At 43.3% G+C, this 18,720-nt stretch overlaps 1 protein-coding gene across 1 annotated transcript in view; it reads right to left on the reverse strand.

Moving 5' to 3' along the window:
• Nucleotides 1-3,275: 3,275 nt before the first annotated feature.
• LOC137790842 (protocadherin-16-like) overlaps nucleotides 3,276-18,720 on the reverse strand; it is a 72,151-nt gene continuing 56,706 nt past the window's right edge. The window contains exons 7-21 of the mRNA XM_068585393.1: nucleotides 18,196-18,383; nucleotides 18,010-18,106; nucleotides 17,529-17,686; nucleotides 15,278-16,133; nucleotides 12,563-12,802; nucleotides 11,622-11,747; nucleotides 11,273-11,482; nucleotides 10,281-11,147; nucleotides 10,063-10,176; nucleotides 9,777-9,988; nucleotides 9,303-9,454; nucleotides 8,809-8,939; nucleotides 8,238-8,524; nucleotides 7,970-8,111; nucleotides 3,276-7,591 (exon numbers count right to left, since the gene is read on the reverse strand). Of these exons, the coding sequence (XP_068441494.1) occupies nucleotides 5,001-7,591; nucleotides 7,970-8,111; nucleotides 8,238-8,524; nucleotides 8,809-8,939; nucleotides 9,303-9,454; nucleotides 9,777-9,988; nucleotides 10,063-10,176; nucleotides 10,281-11,147; nucleotides 11,273-11,482; nucleotides 11,622-11,747; nucleotides 12,563-12,802; nucleotides 15,278-16,133; nucleotides 17,529-17,686; nucleotides 18,010-18,106; nucleotides 18,196-18,383 (6,371 nt within the window). The 3' untranslated portion in view covers nucleotides 3,276-5,000. The remainder of the gene's footprint in view (nucleotides 7,592-7,969; nucleotides 8,112-8,237; nucleotides 8,525-8,808; nucleotides 8,940-9,302; nucleotides 9,455-9,776; nucleotides 9,989-10,062; nucleotides 10,177-10,280; nucleotides 11,148-11,272; nucleotides 11,483-11,621; nucleotides 11,748-12,562; nucleotides 12,803-15,277; nucleotides 16,134-17,528; nucleotides 17,687-18,009; nucleotides 18,107-18,195; nucleotides 18,384-18,720) is intronic.

Below are 18,720 nucleotides of genomic sequence, written 5' to 3' on the forward strand. Positions count from 1 at the left end.
CTGGTTAACTACATTTGAAAGTCTGCCTATTTTGGTAGCTTCATTATAGAAAGTGCTTTTGAGCATAAGACAGTGTGAAGGACCCGTGGCACAAGTTATTCTGCAGAAGCAATGTTAAAACCATTATATCCTCCTGTCGTTAAAGTCATTATGCCTTCAGTCCTCCCCTGCTAAAGAGCGTGAACGTTCTCTGGAACATCTGAGCGAGGGTTTACTTTTTGGCTGCCTTTAATGTCAGGTAAGCACGCCGCACAAAACTATCGGTACGCAAACAACATGTGACACTCTGGACCTCACCCTGTGTTTTGAGTTGGCAACTCCACAGAATGATTTCTCCAGAATTGGCCTGAACAAAGCAACTTGTTGGAGAGTGTAAATTCACTATTAAAAATATGTGAAGTCCGGTATTTATGCTATTGTTTTTCAGTGTCGATAGTTTGACATCTCCGAAGCACAACACAATTATGACACATGCATTTACAGTCTATTGGTATGTTTATTATGATTTTTTTGGTTCAGTATCTCTGTTTGGTAAGTGGGATTCCCACCCTGGCATGTTGAGCATTTCTGTCCCTCTATATTTTTACGAATGCAAGAACACATGACAAGACCAAAAAAGGACAAAAGGCCCATTTTTTTAAACCAAAAGTCAACAGCAAAGAGGCACTACTTTGCATATATTCAACAAAAACAAAATCAACCAAATTTGACTGCAGTGCTGTTTCTGAATGATGACCTTTAATTAACACAGTGTTGATCAAAAGATTGGCATCTTTCAGGTTGATTAAAAGGTCTGACCAGCACTGTTGTTTTAGTCACCTGCCAATGCCTAGTACGATAAATATTACCGATAATTTAAATTCTTTACTAGTTCAATCAATCCTCCATGTTTCTGGTAGAACTACATCGCTGCACCGTTTTCCATGTGGTCTATTTAAAAGGTGATTAAAATCTGCCATGTCTTGATTTTAGAATTGCTTACTTAGTTATATAATGGATTGAGTTTCTAATTCATGATGAAGCGTACTTGTGCATTGCCAGACCTCCATAATGTCAAGCTCACAGATGTCGAGAGAAAATAAAACTCAGCATTTTAAAGCGTTAAGGCGAACACTGTGTCCATACCAGACACTAATTGAATGCAACATGCAAAATTACATTATAAGACTTGTACCAACAGATAACTTGTACTGATATAAATCCATCAAACTATAAGCTAGAATGCAACCATGAAATAGGATTTAAAAAGAAAATACCTTTTTTTTTTGTTACTGATTGACAGTACGTCATGACAGTTACAAAGACAAACGTAAAATCATCTTTAGGCATGAATTCCTTTTGTTTACAGATGAAGAAAATAAAACAATATGAGACTCATCAGATGTTTACTAATGCTGCACCTTCACAAAAGGTTATCATGTAATTAGGGAAGCTATAAAGCTTTCAGCTTGCACGTTGTTTAATTGAAACAAGCAGCACCTGGATCATGAAGCTCAAAAAATGCTTCACAGAAATTGAGCATTATGTTAATACCGGAGCGGTAATAACTCATTCTCTCAAAGGGTTGCAGAAAAAAAGAGAATATTGCATTTATTCAGAAGGCTGTTCTACCGCTAACACAGGAAAAACATTCCACAATGCATGAAATTAGTGGATTGGCATATTCTTTGATCAAAGTGTGGAACTGATTAAAATGAATAACGACCCTTATATTCACCAGCAGGTTTAAGGATTTCAAACGCTGGACACTCCATCCGTGAAAAAGCAGCTTTAAGCATGAACAGCAGGATCACAGGTAGCTTAATGGCCACACCAAGAATAGAATACCAATGAGCTGTTTATCACCCTGATTGTTATCCTCATATTCATGTCCACAACTATTTGTCATGACAAAAGACAGCCACCAGCGTAGAGGTTTGGGAACTGTGAAGAGCAAGGGCAATGTTGTTTTGGTCACGGGGCGCACGCCTCCCACAGCTTCATAAACACTTAGATCTAGCAGATTATTTGAAACTCTTTTCTTTGCTTCCAACTTGAAGTAAACACAGAAACTACTCCCCTGGAAATTGAGATTGTGGTTAATTTTTTATCAGCAAATGCAAGGAATGTGTAAGTAGAAAGTAGGAAGAAAGTATCCTTTATAAATCCCCTTGGGGAAATTCTTCTTTGTATTTGACTCATCCTTGGTTGAGGAGCAGTTGGCTGCCCTGTGAGGCGCCCGGGGAGCAGCCAGGGGTTTAGCGTCTTGCTCGGGGACACTTTGACATGTGAACTATGGAAGGGACTGGGGATCAAACCGGGACGACTCGTTTCCAAGACATGTCAGCATTGAAGATTCCATAAGACACACACAGGTTGACGGGAAAATGGCGCTCTGGCACTGAAGATTGCATGTTAACAGAGCAGCCTCCTGTGTAACCACTTTGCGTTGACTGGGAAATTATAGATTTCATTTGGTTTACTCCCACCCTTTAATTTAAATTTTGAGTAATGACTTGGCTTTTGTCCTCCTACTCATATCATCTGAGTTCTGTTGTGTAAATACTGGCCTCTGATCCAAGGTGCTGGATTCGGGTCACAGCATTTGTCTCATAACCCGAGTCTGCTGTGACACTGAGTGTATCATCAACGTCCAATCCAGCCCGCTCCGCCCATATTTCCAGTTCTGGGACAACAAATACACAGACGAATTTGCCTCTGGAGAGCGTGTATGTGCGTGCATGTGTTTGTGTGTGTGCGCGTGTGTGTGTGTGTGTGTGTGTGTGATTACTCAGAATACCACAGGGTTTAGGTTTCAGCTCCACATCCAGTCAGAGGCTGGCCTTGAAGCCGATAAACAGCTCTGTTTCAGATCTGTTTCATCAGGCAGTGGGAACTGTTGTCCTGCCGCAGGCAACATGAAAGTGATGCAATGAGCCCCCATGACAGGTGGGGATAGATACTACAAAATAACACCCATTACTAACATTTGTTGACATGCATTAATTCTAACATGTGAAACAGTTTAAAAGAGCTCTGACAAATGCCTTTCTAAAGAGAGATTATTACACGACTTTAACTTTAAGAGTTTGAGAGGATAATACAATTATCTTGTTTAGTATCTTTGAGTTTGTGTTAAACATTATCATTTGAGTGCAAGTCTTTCGTTTTCGGACCTTTCGCTTGCTTTCCAAAATCATACAGCTCTGAATACATAAACATACTAGCTGCTACCAGCTGACAAAGATGTGACAGAGACAACAATGTGTTCACAAAAGTACTTTAATCAGGCACTTTTTTCTCAAAAACATTTTTGTGGACGAGTCTAGAATAATGTTGTGGACATTTGGAGGAATTCCTCTTCTATGGCACTATGATACGCACAGTTTGGACACATATTAAACTGAAGTGGTAGGTAACACTGTTCAATACAAAAATAAAAAATAAAAAAACAACAAGGTACCTTTTATCAAATAGGTAGTGTTCATGTATATTTGGCCATAGTCAAAATAGCATCCTTGTAAATAGTCTACCATGCCTCTCATTTTCCGAGGTCTACCTATATAATAAATAAAAATACTTTAGAATGTTAGTGTTGCTTATACAATGTTAGAAAGGGTCTAAAACTGGGGATTGAGCACATGGAATACAATTATAATAATTTGAAGGTGAGAGGGATCCACAGTAGGGCTCTATACATAGTTAAAAATATGAATTATTTTATTTTGTAAAGGCTGCCAACAACACAATTATCATCACGAATGTATCTATGGCGTAGGCATTACGTGAATTATGGCATAGATGTATTCTCATCAACTAGGAAACATTCTCTGGTGGTGAACATTCATAAAACATACTTTTTTTTTCATACTTCCATCATCGTATGTAACATGTGTTAGTATTACTCTTAATTCATATACTATATTTTATAGTGCTATTGAAAAGAGGGGGGCAAATGTGATCCAATGACATTCATTATAGTGTGTAATTAAATCTATACACAAATTATGGAAAAAAAAATAGAAAACCTGTTGCAAATTTTAATGACAAGATGGCACTGAGCTTAAATAACTTTTCTGAGGACATTTGATGAGGAGACAAATGGCCGAGACCCGCTTACATTCTCTGGAATGATTATGCTGCTGACAATCCACCTTTAACCTTGGAGCTGCTTAATGTTCTCTCTCACATGGATTACTTTCACGATGCAAAATGAGAGCAAGGCTCGCCGTGAGAGTTTAAACCACCGCACCTGAAGGACGAGATCATTGGATGTCAAGTTCCATTTTCCTCGAGCAGAAAATGAACGAACGTGTGTTGAGGACGAAGACAACTTTTCAATGTTTCACATTCAAGATTACCTTTTGATGTGAGATCAAACACTAGACACCCGAGAAAATCTGATCATACAATAGTCTATTCCGATTGATGTTTCATTTGTTTAAGAAAGGACGTCTCTTCCTCTATAAATATTTACAATGACCTGTTACAAAATCCCAATCGATAAAGCATTGATGAAGAGCTTCATTAAAACCACAACGTTAAGAATTACAAGAGAGAAAAAAAAATCTTACAGTACAAACAAGTATACAGTACAAACTACAAATATACAAATATAGAAATATATTCTGAGGTTTTAGCAACCTTTTGACACTTTAATGCCATTTCTTGTCAGAAACCACATGTAAATATAAAAATATAGACAATGCATTTGTACAAAATATTGACATCATGTATGAATCTCCTTTTCAATGTGCAAAATAACACTGATCAACAGAAGAATGAGGAGCTTCTTTCACAAAAACACACACAAAAAAAGGCGTAGTCCATTTTGGCCTGGTAGTCGTGTTGTTGAGTTTTTCTTCAGTAAGCACCACAATGTCAGCTATTTGGACTTCTTAGTGTAACCGTGTGTACTCTTGAGAAAGAGAACAGCAGTGACTCATTTAAGGTTGCAGCCCCTGTGGTTATACAGTAGAACAAGTCTGGGACAGCAATGACTCAGTTTGAATTCACTGATTTTAAATCCTTAACTCTGCCTCCTCGCTGTGTTCTAAATTGTGTTCAGTTGTGCTGATCATTGATGCCGAGGGGCCCTGGGAGACATTGAAGGGTGTGATTGCAGGAGAACGTGCCGCCAATGGTGAAAGAGAGGGAGAGAAACTCGGAGACATGGCGACTGAGGAGATCGATCCCTCTGCGCTGAGGGGAGACCTTCGGAAAGAAGCCAAATGAGAGAACGTCCTCCCCACGGCAGGCTTCGGAGGTACAGTTTTGGCCCCGGGGTGGGCCACAGAGGTGATGAGAGGTGGGGGGTCGATTCTTGACTCTGCCTTTGCTTTGTGATGAAATGATCTGCGAGGATGAGGAGGAGCCGTCTCATCTTTTAAACGCGCTATTTCCGTAAAAACGTTAGCGAGGGGTTGAAACTGGGGACACCAGTTTAGCAGGTAGTCCCAGTTATAGCTGCCCCTCAGTTCCTCATCACTGGCCACGATGGCCGTCAGGGAGCCATCTACAGCAGGCTTTCCATCCTCTGGGAAAGTATAATCTTTAGGGTGGGAAATGCTGAGTCCCCGTCCCACACCCACGTACCCACCCCCGTCATCCCTGTAGACTGGCACCTGGCCAGATAATAAAGAACCGTTCAGACTGCCCAATTTCTTCCCTTTGAACCAATCTATGGAAGGCTCACAGGACACGTCCGACAGCTGATCTGCATCTTGCTGGATTCCTGAGTCCGGACCTCGGGCAGAGATGCGCTCCTGCATCGAGGAGGAGATACTTGACACCCGAGGGTATTCATTAATCATTCTGATCTCATCATCCTCTGCTGCCTCTGCCTCCGCAGAGCCACGCCCACTGGAGTGGGATGGATCCAGGGATCCTCCACGAGTGTATGGACCCCCGGCGCTGCCACTCTGATCGGCCGTGTATCCAGGAAGGGCCTGATGGTAAATCATTTCACTTGCTGCTATCTTTGTTTCCTCAAACTTGTGCAGCATGGTACCTGGGGCTTGTGTTCGTCCGTGTGCCTTTCGCTCCTTTCTCTGACGCCTTAATTTAACAAAAAAGAGCGCCACAGCAATTATTATTAATATGACTATGGTCCCAAGTGAAACTGCAATGACACTGACAAGCAGCATATTCATGTCTGTCGTGACACCAAAGGATGTATGGGTCACATCCACGGAAACTTTGGCCACTGCTACACGGGACGTCTCCAGAGGGCTGTGAGCGTTCACCTCCAGTGTCATTAGACGCACCTCTCTTTTAGAGCGACTCCCATGTCTACTGTAGCTGTCCATCGTTAGATAAATGGCTCCTGTTGATTTATTGACTTCAAAATAAGGTGAACTGTCTGCGAGAGAGTAGAGGACAATGCCATCAACGCCCTCGTCCTCATCTCTGGCTTGTACTTTGCCAATGATCTGACCTTTTTTTGCTCCCTCAGGCACTTCAAATGAGAACTCTGACGAGGTGAAAACGGGATCATATTCATCCTCCCCAGTAACATAAATCTGCACGGTAACGGTAGCGGAGTAGTTGCCAGCATCCATGGCAAGAGCCACAAAACGGAAGGAGTTTACCCTCTCAAAGTCAAAAGTAGAGCGAGTCCGTACTTCCCCTGAAGTTTGGTTCATGAGGAAGGCATCTCTTCCCTCTTTAGGGTTGTCTAACATGTAATACCTCAAATGTCCAAAAACGCCTCTGTCATGGTCAATTGCATGAAGCATGGTGACTAAAGCATTCTGGGGCTGGTTTTCTCTGACGCTCGCTGTTACTAGTTTAAGGGGAAAGAAGGGCCGGTTGTCATTGATGTCCTTCACCTCAATGCTGACTGTGGCCAGAGCATAGTGACCTTGACCGTCTGTGGCCTGGACAACAATCATATGGGACCACTGTTTCTCGCTGTGCAGAGGCCTCTGCAGCCTCAAGGCTCCGGTCCACTGGTCCACATGGAACAGGTCGGTCTCGTCCCCAGAGCTTATGGAGTACTGCACCTCGCCGTTAGGAGCAGAGTCTGGATCTGTGGCAGACAGATGCAAGAGCTCTGTCCCTGCTGCCGCGCCCTCATTCAGTATGACACTGTACTCTGCTCGGCTGAAGGCTGGAGGGTTGTCGTTGGCATCTGTGATACTGATAATAATGGGAACGCTGGAGCTGCGCTGAGGAATTCCTCGATCTGATACCACAACCGTCAGGTTATAACTTGGCACCGCTTCAAAGTCGAGCTCCTCCACCAGGATCAGGCTGCCGACTGTCTGGAAGCCCTGCCCTTCCAAGAAGCGCACACTGCTTTCAATCTGGAAGGTATTACCTGAGTTGCCACTGGCGATGGCAAAATCAAAACCGCAGTTTTCCCGCGACAGGTCTACGTCCACAGCTTCTAAGGTGAGAACAGTTGATCCAGGCAGCCCATCTTCACACACAGTGGCTCTGTACTCTGACTGGTGGAAGATGGGGGCGTTGTCATTGACATCGGATACTTGTACCTGGACAGTGGCAGTTGATGAAAGGGATGGGGTGCCCTGGTCCCGCACCTCAATGGTCACCAAGATGGAAGGATTTTTAAAATCAAACTCTGTTCGTTGGTTGACAAACAGAGTGCCTGTGAGATTAAAAGAACACGGTCACAAAAGGAGAAACTTCATTTTAATCTTCTGTCCAGAGCCCATCATTTAATTATCCAAGTTAGATTTGTGGCTCATTGATATAAATAATTCAATTGCAATTTCATTTTCATAACTCCTCTTTTAAAATGTAATTATTTTGTGATGCTATCTCAAGCTAAACATCTGAGGCAAATCATATTAAATTTGGCTTTTAATGACTTTTAATGAACAAATATGTCGGCAAAGCCTGTCGCAAATATATCCAAACCCCAAATGTGTATCCAAGAAGAGCCTCAGGGGATAACATTTTTTATGAAGGCTAATTAAGGAGTTCGAGAACTGAACAACTATAAATGTGCACACAGTAACCTCACCGTTGCTCGGGTCGATGTAGAAGATGCCCCTGGTTGATGACGTTACTCTGTAGGTTATCTTCCCGTTCTCCCCAGAGTCACGGTCAGTGGCTGTTACTGTGATGACTGCACTGCCTGCTGGGAGGTGCTCTGATATAGTCACCTAACAAAAAACACATCATGCAGATAAAAGGCATACATCTATTAGAGATACTTTAACGATTTGACATGTTAATTCTCAAAAAGGTGGAGGTAAATGCAGGTGTGAGGACCGGTCAGGTAGCTGTACCTGATACAAGTCTTGAGTAAAGGTGGGCGCGTTATCGTTGACATCGTCCACCAGCACAGTGATGTTAGCCTCGCTTTGATGTATAGAGTCAGATGAGCGGACTGTCAGAGTGTACCACGTCCTCTCCTCATAGTCCAGAAGGCCAGTCAGAGACACCCCTCCTCCATAACGATGAATCCCAAACATGCCTTCGATGTTTGTGTCCAGGTGTAGCGTGTAAGAGAGAGCTGGCCCTGAGTCAACGTCATTTCCTGTGACTTGGGTAATAACGGTGCCAATCAGAGTATCTGTATGAAAGAAAGGTGCAGAGACAGGAGAGAAACAAAACATTTAGGTTGCAGCTAAAATAAAGAAAGAAAGATTTTTGTTTTTCATTATTCAGAAATATCCTGTTTCTGAGAGCCTTGATCTAATGGACAGGAAATGAACAGGGGAACTTGGCAATAGCCTGTTTCGTAATAGGGTCAGACTTTCTTTCTCTCTGAGCTGTACTGAGTGAGCTGCCAGGGAGTGTGATGTGAGGCTTTATGATAAGATCACTGGACTAACTTCCACTGTGAAGCTGACTTACCCTCGGGCACTCGGATCTCCCGATGCAGAGGAATCATGGGACTGTTGTCGTTAAGGTCGATGATGATCACAGTGAGAGTGGCAGAGCCAGCCAGCCGCGGGGATCCTCGGTCTGTTGCCGTAACAACAAGTCTGGTGGCAAATAATGAATGTCAGTGTCCAAACTTTTAATGAACCCAGTTATCTGACAATTCACCCCCTACGAAGATCAGCCTAGAATGACCATTAGAATATATATATGTATATATATATATATATATATATATATATATATATATATATATATATATATATATATATATATATATATATATATATATACATATATAAGGCTCACTTGTTGCCGTAAAATAAAAGCCAATACTTAAAAAAAATCCTTTCCACTTTTTAATAAACATATACAAAATAAAGGATCTAACCATTTCATCTACCATATGTTCATTATAATAAACAATAAACATGCACGTGTCAAGAGATGGAAAAAAAAACACTAACTTTGTTTGAGTCCAGATCTCTCTGTCCATTATGGCTGCTGTGGTAATGCTGCCGGTCTGTGGGTCTATTTTAAACAGGCCACTCATGGAAGATGACCTGATAGAGTAGGTCACCTGACCATTTTGTCCTTGGTCCAGGTCATCAGCAGCAACCTGAGGAAATGACCAACCCATTTTAGACAATGAAAATATAGAAATATGTGCTGCAGCTGTTTCAGTGTAACATGAACTAGTGAGCAATATTGTACTTGGAAGTCAAGAGTTAATAAAAAAATGGACCTGGCTTCATGCCACAAATGATTATCTAGTATATTCAGAGGGGACACTGACAACACATGCACTTGAACAGAGTCATTTCTCTACACTGCTGAAACGATCCAGATTTCTGAAGCATGAGTAACTTTTTTTTAACCAAAAACGTAACACTTTAAAGACAGCCAACCATAATAGACGTGTGGGGGACAGCCTACTGCACCTGAATAATGGGGAAATCGTAGCCCTGTGCCTCTCTAATGTAGGCCACATAGTTCTGGAGTTGGAAGCGTGGCAAGTTGTCATTGACGTCCTGCAGGATTAAGTTGACAGCCATGTAGGAGCTGGAGGATGCAGTCTCAGCTTTCACCACCAGGCGGAGTTTAGGGGTCTCCTCAAAGTCTAGTTCTTGAGATTTCTGGACCCAGATTTCCCCTAGTTCACAAAAATAGTCAGTTTAGATTTGGAAAACATTGTTGTCTAGCGTATGCTGCCATCTCAGCACTTACCAGTAATAGAGTTTATTCCAAAAGATTGCATTCTGTTTCCACTGAAAATATTGTAGCTGATACCCATTTGGGAGCCATCTGGGTACTGGGCCTGACTCTGCGTTACTACTGTGCCTGAAAAGTGAAAAACACACTTGTTTGAAACATTTTACTTCCACTTAATGTTTAATTGGCACATTCACAAATTCACAAAGTAAAAAGATTTGTCTCTAATATACCTTTTGCAGCGTTCTCCTGCAGACTGACGTCCCGAGCCGTGCGAGAGAAGCGAATCCCTCTGTAGCTCTGTTCCCTGATGTAAATGATAACCACCCCCAGGGAAGATTGAGCCGGGTTGCCTTGATCCATGGCTTGAACTATCAAAGTTCTCTGGTTTTGGGTCAGAGTCTGTAGCTTCTCTGTGGCCTGAATGTCTCCCGTCAGTGAGTTGATGGTGAAGCCCCTCACAGGGTTGGCAAAACGATAAAACACAGAGCCATTGGCCCCGAAGTCCTTATCCTCTGCCCTCATGGTGGCCAGCACTCGACGGCTGGATACACTGCTGGCTGAGATGTTCACAATAAGTGGGTCCTGAATGAAGAAGGGTGCATTGTCGTTCACATCCTGAATGTAGACGATCACCTGAACGGTGGCGTTACGTGGATTTGCAGGGGAGGAGTCAGTGGCACACACATCAAAGGTGTAAGAGGCGGTTCTCTCTCTGTCTAGGGGTGCTGTTGTAATGATGCGGCCTGTTTTGGGGTCAATGATGAACATGCTCTTTGTTCCGCGGCTCAGAAAGTACAGCACCTGGCCGTTGGGGCCCTGGTCCAGATCAAGGGCTTTCACCTCAAGGACCAGTGAGCCGATGGGAACATCTTCAGAAACGTCTGCAGTGTAGCTGCTACTCTGAAACTGGGGGCTGTGGTCATTGATGTCCATAACGGTCACTTCCACCGTAGCAGAGCTGCTGAGGGGAGGTTGGCCCTGGTCCTGAGCTGTGACTGTGAGCGTGTATCCAGCCCTCCTCTCTCGATCCAGAGGCCTTGAGGTGGACAACACCCCTGACTGTCTGTCCAAGCGGAAGTCTCCCGATGGATCTCCAGCTGCGAGCAGAGCAAATGGCAAATGGTTGTGAAAAAGGGATAAATGTCTAAGAAATGTTACATCCTGGAAGTTGCACTTATCATTTAGAAACGCGATGGTACAAGAAAACAACATTCTAAATCACCTGTGATTTTGTAGTTTATTTCCCCACTATCTCCTGCATCCTGGTCTGTGGCTTTCAGGGTAAACAGAGGCAATGTTGCCAGGTTTTCAGGCACCTCTATGCTGTAGTAGAGACGTCCAAAGAAGGGGGCGTTGTCATTCTCATCAAGCACTCTGATCTTCACCATGGCTTTGGCATAATTGGGGGGAAGGCCTTCATCTTTTGCATAAACTGTCGAAAAATAGTTTGGAAAAAACACACACACACAGTATGACTTTAAAGAGATGGTGAAAATTGAATATTTCCTATCTTAAAGCAGTCATCTTAGAGCATGTTTTATCTGTGCTGGTGAACATCAGTCAGAGGTTACCTGTCACGGTGTAATACTCCTGGAGCTCCCTGTCCAGCGACTTAGTGGTAGTTATTACACCTGTCACTGGGTTGATGCTGAATCCCTCCTCTGAGATTCCCCCATATATCACCTGCCCATTGGTCCCTATTGAGAAATGTCATTGTTAAAAACAAAGCTACCAGATGTCACCATAGATCACAAAGTTAATGCCAACGACCCGTAAATAATTGATTAAAAAAACAAAGCGGATTTGGCTTTCTCTTGTTAATGGCTTGTATACCTATTTGTTTGTTTGTCATTAGTTTAGCTGACAAAGCGTTTTGCTGTGACGGGCCTCCCTCAGGTGTCTGGATGCCAGATTGGCTGACAGAGAGTAGTCTGGCAAACTCCCCTGTTTTCTTCACTAATTGCTTTTGTGGAGAAAGTTTTTAATTCTTCTTTTTTTATGTGTTTCTGACTAAGGCTGAGAAAATGCACCCTTTATTTACCCCCATGCTACTGTGTCTTCAATTGAAGAGAGAGAGAGAGAGAGAGAGAGAGAGAGAGAGAGAGAGAGAGAGAGAGAGAGAGAGAGAGAGAGAGAGAGAGAGAGAGAGAGAGAGAGAGCATGATTTAGGTAAATAGTGCAAAATATGTCTGCTTGTCTTGGTTAAAACTAGGTTAAATTGAGCTAAAACCCTTTTTTAGACATCTGGGTTACATGCCAACATTTCTATGATGATGATTTATCATGTAGTTAGGACCTTTTTCACATCAAAATATAGTTATTTCAATTATGTTGAAACAAAAGTTATGTAAGTTATGTACATTGATTTTCCAACAACTCAGTTTTAACCTTAAGGTATTCTGACCTGAAAATGAGCAAATCAGTTATTACTAGACAATAAATGTTGATTTATAGGTACGATTACCTGCACCAAAGCTGCAGTAACTAAGTCAGTGCACGTTGCATGTCTCACCTTGGTCCAGATCAGAGGCGGACACCGTCAACACACTAATTCCTGGGGGCTGGTTCTCAGAGATCTGGGCTTCGTACTGGCTCTCCTCAAACCAGGGTACCTCATCGTTAACATCAATCACGTGGACACACAGCAGCTGGCTGGACGAGTGTTGGGGTATCCCATGATCCTCAGCGGTTACTGTGAGGTTAAAGACGTCCTGCTCCTCACGGTCCAGAGGTTTGAAAATAGACAGAGAGCCTGCAGAGAGATGAATCAGGGGTGAAATGTGAGAAGAGATTTCCTTAATGTGCGTGTGTCTGTGTGTGTGTGTGTGTGTGTGTGTGTGTGTGGGAGTGCTTTATTATAGCCCGTTTCACTGAGGCAGTTACAAACGACAACTATGGTACGACAGAAAGCTATATCAGAGGCAATAAAACTTTCCACTTTCCATGGTTGTGTGTAGTCATGTGATTTAAAAAGCGAGTGTGAAAAGATGCCGTGTGAGGACCAAATCAGAGCTAATCTCCTCCACACACACAGCTTTGCCTACCTGAGCGTTACCGCCACCACTGCTCTAACAGCCCAACAGTCTGGCCACAGTTTACGAGATTTTCCATTGGAGAATGCCGCAGCCATCGAAAAAGAAGCAGTAAACACACGCTCTAGACACGCAACAGCCAGGCCTGCCGTGCTCAGTAGAAATTAGGGGCACCCTTGCCTTTTCATTATCCCGCCTTAAGAGAGTAGAGCATTGATTCAATTTCAATTTCATGTTTTAAAATGAGCTGCAACTGTTAAAGAAATAGCTTCAAGGCTGTATTGGTTTTAACTTTTTTTGTGAATGTTTTTGCTTTGTATTTTGCTAGGACTGAGATAACTTGCCCCTAAGCCTTTAATCTGGTAGGAGTTACAGGCTGGAATATCTTTACAAAATTTGACTCCTCTGTGATCCTGCCGTATCCTTGGTCACTGATAACACATGGGCAGAAAAAAAGAATAGGTTGGGAACAGGAGAAAGTTTTTATTTTGGATGTTTTCAATTCCAACATCTTGACCCTTTGGGAGCCTTTTTGGCGTAGAAACGTTGGACTGCCGTGTGAGGGTTAGCTGAGGTTGCTCATACAAAGAAAACATTGTTCTTGTCTTATATGCAGAAGTCTTTTATCACCATTTGATGTGTTAATCCATAAATGGTGCTGTCTTTTGCTAAGAAGCAATTCACCATATTGCCGGTGTAATCTCCCTTTGCTCCAAAAGTGGAATAAATAACCTCTCCTCTGACAATGAGTGATGACAATCACTCACTATGACTTTATACAGTCCTAATAATAGCTTGATAGTTCTCTCTATTGTGGTCAACTGAAGGTAGAACTACTGAAAACATAGTGCGCAAAGATGCTACCTGGTCTCTGGTCACTGACCCCAAAACAGGAGCCGACCAGGTGCTCAGAGGATTAACACTGTCAGTATTCTAACAAATAACCAGTGTGCTAGAAAACACTTCAAGATGGGAGTACATTCAGGGCTGAAGCAGAAGTGGCATGCATGACAGACGCTGAATGTTTCCATCCCCGAGTTGCTCTCAGGGCCATCCCGGTTGGCGACTTGAAGGGGAAGGCGTAGGCAACGTTGACACGTGTCTCAAACGCCACAACAAAGCCCACCGGCCTAAATAGCCCAAGGTCAACGTTGACTAAGTGACAGAGTCTCATGCAAGCAGACAAACACATATGTGCTTGCCTACACACACACACACCTACACACACGTGCGTACACACAAACACGCGTAACTGATCCCTTCTCTAATGGTTCCCAGAAGCCCGAGCAGGAGGTTCTTTGGTCTTTCATGGGAATAGATCCACAATAACAGATGATAGGTTGTGTGTGTGTGTGTGTGTGTGTGTGTGTGTGTGTGTGTGTATGTGTGTGTGTGTGTGTTTAATACTTGGCAAGCTGCTCTGACTGTCTGGCCTCCAACTGAGAGAAATAAGTCAAGAAAGGTGAAGCAAGAGTTGTGCAGCACTAAGATTTAAGCAGAGTATTACAAGAGTGTGTGTGTTTATATAGCGGGAGGTTTGGTAATTCTTCTAGGGGGCTGTGTGTGGGAGCACATGGGAAGGTGGGTACACATGCTGTGAATGTGTGAAATTCAGAGATGGCACAAATGCTTAAAAAGTACACGAAAAGACTCAAACAGAGGTGAACAGATGCAGATTCGCTTGTCGGCTTGAATTGAAAATATTTCAACATGAGCAGAGAATTTGCAAGATACAGTAATTCTTAAGCACTGGGTTTCCCCACAGGTGACCGACATATAAAGATAAAGGACAAGCTAAACATTTGAACATTATTATAATGAAAAAAACAGGAGTGAAAAAGAGTGGACCTGGTGGAAAATAAGTAAACAGCTAAAAGTCCAAGCTCTGAAAAACTTTCCGTGTAATACCCTGGTAACAGTAATCGTCTCAACATTTACAAAATGGTGATATACAATGCAAAATGTGCTGTTCTGATATTGCATAATGCACAAGGAAAGACATTACAGAGAAGGAAATAAAACTTCATCTTCATAATTTTCTTCCAAAACGTTCTCTCAGATAATACTACTTACGCTACACTACCACCCGACAATACATGTTGTATCCCTAAATGATGTTCGATAGCATTATTTTTCAAATGATCTAATTCACCAATATCAATATATTCACTGCATTGGCACTGGGCTGGACTTACCAGTGTTAGGGTTGAGGCTGAATGTTCCCCCAGTGTTGCCTGACTGGATGCTGTATGTCACTCTGCCATTCTCCCCCTGGTCTGCATCTCTGGCCATGACGTACAGCGCCACGAAGCCCACCGGCTGGTCTTCCATCACACTGACAGCTGTTGGCGAGCTGAACACCGGTGGATTGTCGTTCTCATCCGTTACATACACCCTTGCCGTGACCGAACCCCAGCGCCTCTGGCTGGCATCGTGGGCGGAGTCTGTTGCTTTCACAACTAGAATCAGGTTGGACGTGACCTCATGGTCCAGCTCCTGGCCCAAGTAGAGAACCCCGGTGGAAGGATCGAGGGTTAGTAGGCTAGGGGTGTTGGGCCACTGGTGGAAAATAGTGTACTTCAGCTCGCTGTTGGGTCCACTGCCATCCTTATCTGTGGCCTGGAAGGTATAGACAGAAGAGCCGGGCTCCATGTTTTCAGAGATGACAATTGTGATGGGGTCCTCTGGGAACTGTGGGGCGTGGTCATTGCTGTCCTCTATGTCAATGTCCAGGTGGACCAGGGTGCTGCTGGGAGGCCTGAGAGAGGTCTGAGAGAGATTGTCCACCTCAATCTCCAGGGTGTATCGTGCGTCTCGTTCATAGTCAAGAGGACGGGCGAGGTACACGTCTCCGGTCAGACGGTCCACGACAAAGGTCCCATCTCGGTCCGTACCCCCCACCACCGTGTAGGTCACCTCCCCTTCTTCAGGGGTTTCTCTGTCATGAATGCGGACTGAGCCAATAACAGATCCGGGCTTGGCCTCCTCCACAGAGTTGAAGGACATGGCGAAAGAATTGGTCTTAGAAGTTGGTCTGTTCGTGCTGAGAACCTGCATTGAAGAAGAACACTGTGTGATTATTTGAGGAAAGAGTTACATAACAGTGTAATGTTTCATTGAGATGCCTTGTGGCAACTTAAGTTTGTAAATGTCAATACAAAGTAATATTTAATGGATTTGGGGCAAAACAAAAACAGATTGTGTCCTCTTGTCTCACTTTATGTCTTCACTGGGAACAAATGAAACCCATTACAAGAGAGGTTTTTATAGACTTAAATAACACGTCTGCTAACCTTAATCACACTTAATCTGATACTCATGCCGCTGCCAGGAAAAATAATAGATGATAAAAAGTAACACAATCAAGAGGTGAAAATGTTGAGAGGGTTTGAATCCAACACTGGGACATATCCCCATACTGTGTATAGCTTTACACTTCCTTTCATGGGCAATTCAAGTGTCTTCAAAGACTAGAACACTACTACTTCTCTCCTTTGTATGAAAAGAGCACCATAAGTAACACACATGACACATTGTTTGAATAAACCATAAGCAGCTGTGAATGGGGAGGGGAAGGGAGAGGTTATGCTGATCACATTTTCAGCAGCATTACTGAATGCTTTTCAAGCTGGAGGCGTGATCCAGATACTCAGCACTGTATCCTACAGAAGAGTTCCCACAGTAAGTAGGCACGCAAAAAAATATGCTGTGTTTGTTGTGAAATCATACATGACAAGCTGTAAATTGCTTCCATATTTGATGGAAAAGGAGTGTTCCAGAAATAAATTGGTATGGTCCCGTCAACGGATTTTAAAAAATCAGTCTCAAAAGATGATTAAAGGAAATTACAGAAATGCGTCAGCAGGCAAGAAAAACACTGCACTGTTTATTCCAATTAACTAATAATTATGACTTTCATTTTTTGTTTTTGGAAAGGAGGAAAAACTGAGCTGGCACTTAATGGAGCTGTTTATATTGCAACTCATTTTTACTGGAACACATGAACCTATGTTCCTTCGAGGCTTCTTCCATTGTGTAGCTTTTCTGTTCTAAATTACATATTAACTGAATTATGCTGTGTTTTACGTGAGTGTATAGCCCTGCTGCTTGTTGCGAAAAGGGCTACTGTATTAAAAAAGTGTTGAAGTCATTGAGTATGACCTTGATCAGAGCCGTCTACAGCTGGCCCTCATCACAAGCCAGCTGGGAGTATTTGATTCAGACCCACTTTTCCATTTCAGAAAGAAAGTTCCCTTTTGAAAAGTCACAGGGGAAGAAAAGGGAGGGGATGGTAGGAAGGCTTGTCAAAAGTGAGGGTGATATGTCTGCAGCTAGTCTGAGGGGCCCACAGACATGGATCCTCTCAGCCCCAAAGTCTATTCTTTGATATTAAATAGGTGACTAGTGAGGGTGTTTGTGCTGGCCGAGCTCCAAATAAAGTCTGACCTGAATGCTGAGGGGGCAGGAGGTGCTGCGAGGGGGAAGTCCTCTGTCAGTAGCTGTCACCGTCAGAGTGTACTCCGCTCGCTCCGAGTGGCTCAAAGGGGACGATGAACGCAACTCCCCGGTGGTTGGGTTTAAAGAGAAACGCTCAGCTCTGGGACCTGGGAGAGAAAGACGGTCCCAACTTAGACTGGAGACCATGTACATGGGGGAGCCAAATGCACTTTACTTCACTGAATGTATTAGACAAAATCTTTACAGTATGTTTACACTATTTAAATACATTGACATCAATAATGATTCATTTTATTTATTTTAAAATCTTTAAAAACATGTGTGGCAGATAGCCCTTAAAGGTGTCCGGATATGTTTTCTTCTTTTCCTTTATTATCAGGACACCTCACCGAGTTCTTAAAACACAACATGTACTACATTTGCATACATGTATTACATATTTTGCACACATGAGTACTCTCTGTACTACCTGACAAAGAGTAGAATACGGTTCCATTCTCCCCTTCATCTGGGTCTTTGGACTGCAGCATGCCCAGTAAAACCCCAGACGACTGACCTTCCATCACCTACGGGTTATAACACAAATCGATGTCACCAAAGCAATGAAAGCAATTTCCTTTTATGTCTGTCTGTGTTTTGAGTCTTATTGCATCACCTGTATGATGAGGTTTTTGCCCGACTGGCTGTGGGTGAAAGCAGGATCATTGTCGTTGTCATCCAGGACAGTGATGAAGGCGGTGCCTGTGGCGCTGCGAGGGGGCGAACCTCCATCTTGAACCACCAGCGGCAGCTGGTAACTCGACTGCTGCTCCCTGTCCAGAGCAGTCCTTGTACTGATCTCACCTGGAGAGAGAAGGGGGTGGATGAGAGGGATTTTATGCCGAGGCACAAGTCCAGAGCGTTGGAATAATGATGGGAGACTTAAGAGCCAGCAGACTATGATCAATGATACACAAATAACAGACGCGTGTACGTCTGCATGCATACAAATAGGAATTTTGGAAGACCGGCAGATGCTGTAGACAGTCACAACTCAGCCAGAAAGTAATCACAAATCAGAGTCGGAGTCTCCACCCACAGACTAACAGGCCCAGCAGGCCAATTAGGGCTCAGCAAGATGCTTAGTGCTACAGTCACCATCATCTGACTAATTTATGACGGTGGGGAAGAGGCAACTGTA

This window comes from Clinocottus analis, unplaced genomic scaffold, assembly GCF_023055335.1.
Source record: "Clinocottus analis isolate CAN_PGR_092001 unplaced genomic scaffold, fCliAna1.0.p SCAF_2, whole genome shotgun sequence".
Lineage (NCBI taxonomy): Eukaryota > Metazoa > Chordata > Actinopteri > Perciformes > Cottidae > Clinocottus > Clinocottus analis.